The sequence below is a fragment of the Zea mays genome, chromosome 1 (genome assembly GCF_902167145.1).
Source record: "Zea mays cultivar B73 chromosome 1, Zm-B73-REFERENCE-NAM-5.0, whole genome shotgun sequence".
NCBI classification, from domain to species: Eukaryota; Viridiplantae; Streptophyta; class Magnoliopsida; order Poales; family Poaceae; genus Zea; species Zea mays.
Genome location: NC_050096.1, coordinates 75,066,663 through 75,076,928, shown reverse-complemented (window position 1 = coordinate 75,076,928; position 10,266 = coordinate 75,066,663). Strand labels below are relative to the sequence as shown.

The 10,266-nt window shown below is 41.5% G+C and overlaps 1 protein-coding gene across 1 annotated transcript; it reads left to right on the top strand.

Moving 5' to 3' along the window:
• The first annotated feature begins 6,130 nt into the window (after window positions 1-6,130).
• LOC118476014 (uncharacterized) lies at window positions 6,131-7,991 on the top strand. The gene is made up of 5 exons (XM_035964029.1): window positions 6,131-6,169; window positions 6,251-6,463; window positions 6,565-6,657; window positions 6,760-6,885; window positions 7,455-7,991. Exons 2-5 carry the CDS (start codon window positions 6,305-6,307, stop codon window positions 7,842-7,844), a joined length of 768 nt encoding a protein of 255 aa, XP_035819922.1. The 5' UTR covers window positions 6,131-6,169; window positions 6,251-6,304; the 3' UTR covers window positions 7,845-7,991.
• Window positions 7,992-10,266: the final 2,275 nt, after the last annotated feature.

Below are 10,266 nucleotides of genomic sequence, written 5' to 3'. Positions count from 1 at the left end.
ATGTTATGTTTATTAAATTTGAAAATATGCTTATGAATAAAGTATGCCATGCAGTCTGTACAGGGAGGAGCTATCGCAGCAAGGTGCACGTCCAAATGATGTTGATCGAATGGTTCAACAAGGATTTGCAAAGTGGTTTATGTCCCATGTAAGTCACTAAACTTTTATGTTATAGGTTTACTAAATTTTTGGGTATGCATATGTAATTGCTCAGCTGAGTAATTTTGTTGCAACAGGTTGAGAAGAAGCGTAATGAGAATCCAGAATTGGTTAGCGAAGGACTGTGGGCACTGTCATGTGGCCCGGCTCGGCGAGTTAAGACTAGTACAGCTTGCAAGATTAATTGAGTGCGGTTTAGCACAGTGGATCGTGAGAAGTTCATGCAGACACAAAATAGTGGTGTAATGACTGAAGGTGAACATAATGGGGAGAACATAGATTTTTATGGTGTCCTTAAAGAGGTAATTGAGTTACAATATAACTCGAATTATCAAGTTCGTCGGTCGGTGGTTGTATTTCGATGCGATTGGTACAACCAAGTAGGAAAGACTGTGGGCATTCGAGATGACAGCCATTTCAAATCCATCAATGTGCAGTCATTTTGGTACAAGTCCGATCCTTTTATCTTGGCAGACCAAGCGAAAAAGATATTTTACCTGCAAGACACAACTCCACAATGTAAAGATTTCCGAGTTGTGCAGAAATTTGAGCATAGGAATATTTATGATGTGGCTGAAAAATATGAGGGCAATAATGATGTGCATCAGGATGATTATTGTTCTGATACAGACCATATAGTGCAAGAAGGTGATGATAATCAGGTTCTGCACAATGTTGAAGGTGGAGAAGCCAGTCTAATTGAAGGCAATTTAGAGGAACTAATAAGAAAAAAGAAGGAAGCTGCTATTATTCTTGAAGATAGTGAGGATGAGGAGGAAGATGATACAATGTTTCAATATTTTAATGATGGTGGCGATGACAACAATGATGACATGTCCATAGAAGATGAAGATGAGGATTTCTAGTATTGATAGTTGATTTATGAAGTGTTCAGTTCAGATTAGTACGGATAGATGATATAATGTATTTTCTGTATTTTCAGAACTGAATGTGTGTCTGAAATACTGAATTTGGGGTGAACTGAACTTGTGGTGAACTGAATGTGTATTCTGTATTTTCTGTATTTTTAGAACTGAACATCTGAAAATTTTCAGTTCATGTGATCTAAGCTGGGTTTATGGGAATCAATTTTCAGTTCATGTGATCTAAGCAAGTTTTAATTTATTGTCAAAATTTAAGCTGGGTTTTAATCTGAAAATGCAGAAGTCTGAACTGATCTCTGAAAATGAAATGACCATCTGGGCAGTTTAGAATCTGAACTTTGAACTGGGCAGTTTAGAATCTGATTGCTTTGAACTTTGAACTGGGCAGAGTTCTCAGATTGCTTGAACTGGGCAGTTTAGAACTCATTAGTTTAGAACTCATTAGTTTAGAATCTGAACTGGGCAGTTTAGAACTCATTAGTTTAGAATCTGAACTTTGAACTGGGCAGAGTTCTCAGATTGCTTGAGAATTTATGAACTTTGGCTGGTTTTGTGGATTTGAATCTGAACTTTGAACTTTGGACTGAGCTATATATCTCAGAGAACTGAACTTTGAACAAATAGATAACCAACAATTCTGAGCTGGTTTTTTGGATTTGAATCTGAACTTTGAACAAATAGATAACCAAAAAATCTGAGCTAGTTTTGTGGAATTGAATCTGAACTTTGAACAAATAAATAACCAACAAATCTGAGCTGGGCAGCAATCTGAACTGGGCACCAATCTGAACTGGGCAGCAGAGTTAACTCTGAACTGAACAATCTGAAAATGCAGACTCTGAACTGGGCGCTCGGTTACATCCTGGACAGAGAACAGTTTATGCTTAAATATAACTGCGCTCTGTTACTAACGAACAAACGTGACTAGTCCAATGGTAACTCCTTGCTGCTGTGAACCCTGGCGTCTTGTGTTCGAGCTTTGGGATAGGTAGGTTTTTTTTTGTTTTGTTTACATTTTTCAATCATTTTCGAATTTTTCTTTTATTTATTTACATGTATAGCACCCGTTTCTCCAAATCATTTCAACCTTTTTTTGGGGTGTTAATGGAGGTGTACCATGATGTTTTGTGCCGGTGCAATTTTTAGAACTAGTTTAACTATTAATGTAAGTATTTGTTATTTTACTAAAGAATAAGTGCTAAAAAAACCTTAGGTAGCTAGAAACATCTATAAACTTGCATGTACACTTCATTTTGGTGTACAATGTTGACAAAAACATGCAATTCGTTCTGACAAAGTGGTGACATACATCCTACAAAAATGCATACAGCCCTCATATAAGGCTAATTACTAAGTGAGACATGTTCATGCTTGTGATGGATCTATACTACCACTTTCTCCAAATCATTTTAAACTTTAATGGCATGTTTATTGAACCAACCTATGATGTTGTGTGCAGTTATGCATTTTTCAGACCTAGTTTACTAATTACTGTAATTATTTGTTGTATTTCGTAAAGATATTTGTTACAATACCATAGCCTAGCTAGAAAACTCTAAAAACTTGCATGGACCATTCATTTTGGTGTACAATGTTCACAAAATAGTTTCAACTCATTCGGACAAAGTGGTGACACACATCCTAAGAAAGGCATACATCTCTCATACAAGGCTAATTACTAAGTGAGAGATGTTCATGCTTGTGATGGATCAATACTACCACTTTCTCCAAACCATTTTAAACTTTAATGGCATGATTATTGAACCAACATATGATGTTGTGTGCAGTTATGCATTGTTCAGACCTAGTTTACTAATTACTGTAATTATTTGTTGTATTTCGTAAAGATATTTGTTACAATACCATAGCCTAGCTAGAAAACTCTAAAAACTTGCATGGACCATTCATTTTGGTGTACAATGTTCACAAAATAGTTTCAACTCATTCGGACAAAGTGGTGACACACATCCTAAGAAATGCATACATCTCTCATATAAGGCTAATTACTAAGTGAGAGATGCTATTGCAAGTGAGAGATGTATAGTACCACTATTGCAAAAATATTTCAAAATATTATAACATGATCATAAACCCAACTAATGTGTCCATGAATAGATAATTGCAAAAAAAACATAGAGATAAATAAAAAACAAAGAATTAATATAAAATGGTATGCAAAACACAAAAAAAGTCTCCTTGCAGGCGCTTGAACCTTGGAGCTCGGCCTTATAGTTAGCAAGTCAAACCATTGGGCTATGCACGTGTTTTCGACATATACCCAGCGCTAGTATACTTAAACGCATTAGACTCCGCATTGCCAAACACATTGGGCGCCAAAAACATTTTCGCCGTCGTCACTAAAACATACTCCGCTCTCATCCTCTATCTCCCGCACTCCTCTTATTTCTCCCCCACTCTTCTTTCTCCCCCACTTCTCCAAACCTAATCGCCGCCGCCGGGACACGACGGCTGTCGACGACCTGCCCCCTCGACCAGGAACCTCACCGCCGCCGCTGGGACACATCCGCCGTCGACGACCTGCCCCCTCGACCAGGTACCTCACAGCCGCCCCCTTACCTCTAATCGCGTCGATGAGCTGCGTCGGCGCCGACTTCACTCGCCGCATCCCGCTCTATCTCATTGCCATCCCCATTTCTCTCGCCCCTTCCACCTAACACGCCCCATCCACATTGCTCTCGCTAACCCCTAAACCCTAACATCGCTGGATTTGGGTCATCGCAGACGACCTTGATGGTGAACAAAAGGAGGCACAGAAGTCAGAAAGGTCCAACCCCTAAACCCTAAGCATCGCTAGATTTAGTTTAATTATTCATTCGTTGTTATCAGAGATATTGTATATTGATTTATGTAATCATTGTGCACTCATACAGTTGTGTTTGGTTCCTTACATTGTGTTATATGCAGTCACATCCATGTTTTAGTAGAGAACTTATGTTTCTAGTACTGGTAGACAAGGTTCAAGAAAGCGCGATTAGGCGTGCGATTAGGCGCGGTTAAGCGCTGCGCAGAGGGTCAACGCATCGCTTACCTACTAAGCGGGCAATTAAGCGCTGGCCCTGCTTAATCGTGCCCATTCGGCATGTTTAAGGGAGTAGAGGAGGGAGAGGAAGAGGAGGAACACCTCCGGGGTCAATCCAGCAGGCAGCAAATCGACGGATCAACGAGAGAGAGAGAGAGAGCGGACGGACCTACGATGGCTGCAGGCAGCAGATTGGTGAGAGAGAGGCGGAGCGGCTTCACGGTAGAGGTGAAGATCGCACGAGGGAGGAGAGGCTTCGGGAGAGGGAGCCGGAGAGCGTACAGCACGGAGGAGAGGTCATCACGGGAGAGGGGTTTTGCGTTGAGCCTCCTGGCAGGTGGGCCTAGTGGGCTGCAGACTCATGAAGAGAGGAGGTGGGGGTTAAGGGCTGCTGCAGGGTGGCCCAATATCATGTATTTTTTTCTTTTTTTAACAAAAATGATTAAGCACGATTAATCACGCTTAAGCATTTTCACCACCATACCGCTCGCTCAGCGCTTAGTGCTTTCTTGAACCTTGCTGGTAGAAAGAGATGAGAATATCTTCACTTTTTTTGTTCATCAGCTTGTGTAAATCTACATCGCCTAATCAATGTACTAGCTAGTACTTTGAACATTGTTTAAGCCTGCATAAAGATTTCCACAACCAAACAGGGGAAACACTACAGTTACAGTGCAACCACAATTATGAACTTGCACAATCATAACCAAGCTTCATAATGACTGAATCTACACATCTTATCTATTTGCTTTTAGTCAAATCCTTCCCTGCAAATAGTAGTACCTCTTAGCTTTTAGTAAAATCCTTTACATTATCTAATACACACAGTATGCTTGTTCTTATCTATCTTGCAAGTAGTTCAACATGAGCGAACTGCTTATGAGAGAAGACGGGATAAACAAGTGGAGGAGAATATAAAGAAGATGCAAGATTTGGGTCTGAACAAATATACTTCTGTTCTAAATAATTCTGTCTCACCATCTGCATCAACAAAGGGGAAACATGCAGCAAACAAGATAAATACTAGTTCAGATTCGGATTCATATGTCTCTTTCTATCTCCTTGACGATGATGATCAAGGAGATACTGATGATGACAGTGAATATTATGAGCAGCCAAAACCCCTGGCAATGAAGGTGCTCCTTCTATCTTCAAAGTAGTGGATGCCAAATAGTTGCATTGCATTTCAATGTTTTTTATCTGGTGTTTAATATATGCTCATGCCTTTAGATTCATATTCTTTATTTCATACCTCTTAATTAATATATGGTCTTGCTTTTTAATGCACATGACTTTTTTTTGTGGACAGTATCCTAGAAGAGGTAGAAACACAACCCTTGCTTCAAAGAAGAAGATAGACCCCAACATGGCTCCAGGCATTAGGTTCAGCAAGAGAGTGAGGGCAGGTGCACAACCAGAGGAGCAATCTTCAAAAAGGTTTCACTCTACAGAGACAGATGGCCACAATGTACAGGAACCAACAGATGGAAATGATCACATACCAAACAACCCTACTACACCTGGACTTGCTGATCATTTCAGCAGAGCTGCAGAGGAAGCCATGGCATCTGCTGCTCATGACAGTACAGGTGATGCTGAAGGCAACAGCCGTACTACACCTGGACTTGCTGATCATTTCAGCAGAGCTGAAGAGGAAGCCATGGCATCTGCTGCTCATGACAGTACAGGTGATGCTCAAGCCAATGTAGCTAGAGATGAAGAAACTGAAGGCAAGTTCTATTTTTTCAGTCAAATAAGGCATCTCTTTTGCTGATTTGCATGAAACAAAACAATTTCATTATTCAATAAAAGCGAATTATATTTTGTAGCTCCTACACAGCGAGCACCAAGGAGACCCAGGGCAGCAACCAAGGGAAAACAACTGGACAGGATGACTAAAGTTATGCAAAGGAGACTGCCCATAGCTGTTGAGGAAGGCAAAAAAAGGCCACATGAACCTGTTCAAGCTGCCAAGTTTGCATCAGAGGCTGGCATCATTATTCGGGAAACCATGCCTATCCTAACTCGTTGGAAAGATTACAAGGACGACCAGAAATACTACAACAGCTTTGTGTCACAGCTAAATGTAAGTGCATTACTGATTCTATGGTTCACTTGTATACTGCTTAACCTGAATTGACTAACTATGGAATTGTCATATGCATAGGGGCGCTTGTCCGTTAACACTGAGGACAAGGCAACAAAGGAAGCTTGCACCGATATGCTACGCTCTGCGGTAAAAAACCAGCGTTATCGGCTCAAGCAGAAATACTTCAATGGTGTACCTGCAAATGAGATTAGCACAACTTCTCCTGTATCTTACATGACTGATGAACAGTGGAGGGCATTAGTTGCAAAGTGGTCTGATCCAAAGAACATGGTATGTGTATCTTGTCATATATTGTTCTTTCACTATACGTTTGCAAAGGATCTTCGCATATTGAACCTATGATCTAATCTGACATGTTCATTCTCTTGTAGGAAATAAGTGCAAAGAACAAGCAGAACCGCAGTCAAGTCAAGTTTCATCAGGCTACGGGTTCTCGCTGCTATGTGGCACACTTACATGCATATGTAAGTAACTATTACCTTGTAGTACTACCTGCACTTGTGCACTCAACTTCTATTGCATTTGATCTGAGCAAACTTCGCTGTGATTGTTTATCCATGAAACAGAAGCAGAAGAGAAACCGAGAAGAACCCAGCTTAGACCAGACTGAAGAACTAGATGCGGTGGACGCCTTCAAGACCTGTCATACCAGCTCCAAACGTGGCCTGAGTGAACCGGCAAGAGAAGCACTTGTAAGTTCATTTGTTTTCTTTATTTAGTGTAATTTTTATGAGATCATATGAGGGAGGCTGGCTGTGGGTCGATGGAACGAAGGGGAGTGAGATCGATGAGTGAGATCGCTTGTCCCATCCCAGGGGAGTTCAGATCATAGTCTATTTTGTCTGCCATCAAATTTCTGAAATGAAAGTAAATATCATAGTCTATTTTTTGTAGGACCCGTGCACTAGAAATGTATAGGTTTTAGAGTCTTTGTTAAGCAAATCTGATATAATTTGTAACTGTTTTCACATTATTTTTCATAGTCTATTTATAGAGTATTTCAAATGAATAGCTTTTAATTTGCCATCAAATGTATAGCTTTTAAGCAAATCTGCTATAATTTGTAACTGCTATAATCTGCTATAATTTGCCATCAAATGTATAGCTTTTAGAGTCTGTCAGTCTATTTTTCATAGTCTTTGTTAATGCCTTGTAGGACCCGTGCACTAGAAATGAAAGTCACTGTTTTCACATTATTGTCAGCATCTTGCTGTTGCTCATTAGCAATAACATGTAACTGTTTCTGTCCATGATATTTCAGTCTCATATGGAGGCTTTGAGGGCTGAACCTGTTGCTGAAGGTGAGATGCCAGCATCCAGTGTGCACCTTGTGTCGAAGGTGCTGTCCCAGAGCAGCTCACACCAATTCCTGAAAAGCGTCGGCATCAAAACATCGGCAACCTCCAAGGCTTCATCATCAAATCATAGTGAGCTTCGGGAACAACTTGCAGCTGAAGCGACGGCTGCTGTTCAAGGTGAACTCGACCAGCTCAGGAAGAAATGTGAAGAAGCTGAGGAACAGCAGGCGAGGACACAAAGGGAGTTGGAGGAGTACAAGAAGATAACAGAGAAGAACAGCAAGGAGATGGAGGAGACCAATGTGCTCATCAAGAAGCTCTTGTCCTTGCATGGTAACTCTTCTTCGACATGAGGGCTGCTAGTCAGAGCTGCTGTTTTTGGCCTGTTCTTTGACATGAGGGTACCCAAAAACTCTAGTTGCTCGTGGGTGTCAACTTTTGATTATATGCTGTTATGTTTGTGCAAACTCAACTGAAATGTGAACTCAAGTGGTGATGCTATGAACTAAGTTTAGTGTTGTCCACTTAGTTTGTATGCGCACTGGAATACTAGTTGTATTCATCTATGGAATATGGAATTGTGTGCTCATTCCTCTGTTCTAGTATATTTTGCAATTTCCAATAAAATTATTCTCTGCACATCTGTGACCAAACTGGTGGCATATAATAAAACATATGCCACGTCAGCTGCCACTGTACTAGCCACGTCAGCGTTACGTCAGCGCTGACGTCAGCTGCCACGTCACTAGCCACGTCAGCGCTGACGTCATACGCATCAGCACCTTCCAAACGGCTGGTAATGACCAAACCACGGCTCTATCTGTGACGATACCGTACCGTCACAGCAACCAAACGGCGTTAACAACGCCGTCAGTTTGCTCGGGCAGACGACGAATTATGACGGAAAAGTGTCTTCCTCTATGACCACAACTGATCGTCATAGCATGCATTCACTTCCATGACAACGCGCCTTTCGTCACAGAATGTATGCACATCGATGACGAAACTGAGTAGTCCGTCACAACACAACAAATGTGACGCGACCCCTATGACCAAATCGAACTCGTCACAAATTCGTCACAAACCTTACTCTGTGACGATATATACACATGCAGTGACGCAATACGAACGTCATCGATGATAAGATCTCTACTAGTGAGCCCACTGACTCTGGCTCAAGTCATAAGAAGAAGGATGGGAAGAAAAAGAGGCGCATCAAGAAGATAGTCTACTACGACAGCGACGAATCCTCTTCTTCCCCAAGAGATGATGACTACGACAAGAAAAAGAAACCGGTTAACTCAAACTTTTCATTTGATTATTCTCGTATTCCGTATAATTCCAATGCCCATTCGCTTTCTGTTCCTCTTGGTAAACCTCCACACTTTGATGGAGAGGACTACGCTTTTTGGAGTCACAAAATGTGTAGTCACCTTTTCTCTCTTCATCCTAGTATTTGGGAGGTAGTTGAGAATGGAATGCATTTTGATAGTACTGACAACCCCGGTTTCATTAATGAACAAATCCATAAAAATGCACAAGCTACCACTATTTTGCTAGCATCCTTGTGCAGGGACGAGTACAATAAGGTGAGCGGCTTGGACAACGCCAAGCAAATCCGGGACACCCTCAAGATTTCTCATGAGGGGAACGACACCACCATGATCACCAAGATGGAGTTGGTGGAAGGCGAGCTGGGAAGGTTCGCAATGATCAGGGGAGAAGAGCCAACACAAACGTACAACAGGCTCAAGACCCTGGTCAACAAGATCAGGAGCTATGGAAGCACGAGATGGACGGACCACGACGTCGTCCGACTTATGCTCAGGTCCTTCACTGTTATTGATCCTCATCTTGTGAACCTCATCCGTGAAAATCCCAGGTACACAAAAATGACTCCCGAGGAGATTCTTGGGAAATTTGTGAGCAGGCGGATGATGGTGAAGGAAGCGCGATACGTTGATGATGCTCTCAATGGCCCTCTACCCGTCTATGAGCCTCAACCGGTTGCTCTCAAAGCAACATGCAGCAGGGAGGTGCTACCTAGCAAGGTGGCACAAGTTGAGGCGACCGGGCTAAATGAGCATGAGATGGCCCTAATCATAAAGCGCTTCAAGACCGCATTGAAAGGACGCAAGGAGTACCCAAACAAGAACAAGACAAAGGGAAAACGATTTTGCTTCAAGTGCAGTAAGACTGGTCACTTTATTGCTAACTGTCCCGATAATGATAGTGACCAGGGACAAGAAAAGAGCGGGAAGAGGGAGAAAAAGAAGTCCTACAAGAAGGCGAAGGGCGAGGCGCACCTTGGAAAAGAATGGGATTCGGATTGCTCTTCTTCCGACTCCGACGACGAAGGACTCGCCGCCTCAGCCTTCAACAAGTCATCTCTCTTCCCCAACGAGCGTCATACTTGCCTCATGGCAAAGGAGAAAAAGGTAAGCGCTCGAGATACCCCTAAGTATACTACTTCAAGTGATGATGACTCTAGTGATGATGAAGTAGATTACACAATTTTATTCAAAGGTTTAGATAGAACTAAAGTAGATAAAATCAATGAATTGATTGATGCTTTAAATGAAAAGAATAGACTTTTAGAAAAGCAAGAGGATATTTTATATGAAGAGCATGATAAGGTTGTAAGTGTGCAAAAGTCTCTTGCTTTAGAGGTTAAAAGAAATGAAATGCTATCTTCGGAATTATCTGCTTGTCATGAAACTATTTCTAGTTTAAAGAGTGTTAATAATGATTTAAATGCTGAGCTAGAAGTAGCTA

Excerpts from the sequence above, each read along its gene's own strand:
- LOC118476014 (XM_035964029.1), top strand. The coding sequence starts at position 6,305 with ATGCTACGCTCTGCGGTAAAAAACCAGCGTTATCGGCTCAAGCAGAAA. Across the intron at positions 6,464-6,564 it reads GGTCTGATCCAAAGAACATG|GAAATAAGTGCAAAGAACAA; the intron begins GTATGTGTATCT and ends ATTCTCTTGTAG. Across the intron at positions 6,658-6,759 it reads TGGCACACTTACATGCATAT|AAGCAGAAGAGAAACCGAGA; the intron begins GTAAGTAACTAT and ends TCCATGAAACAG.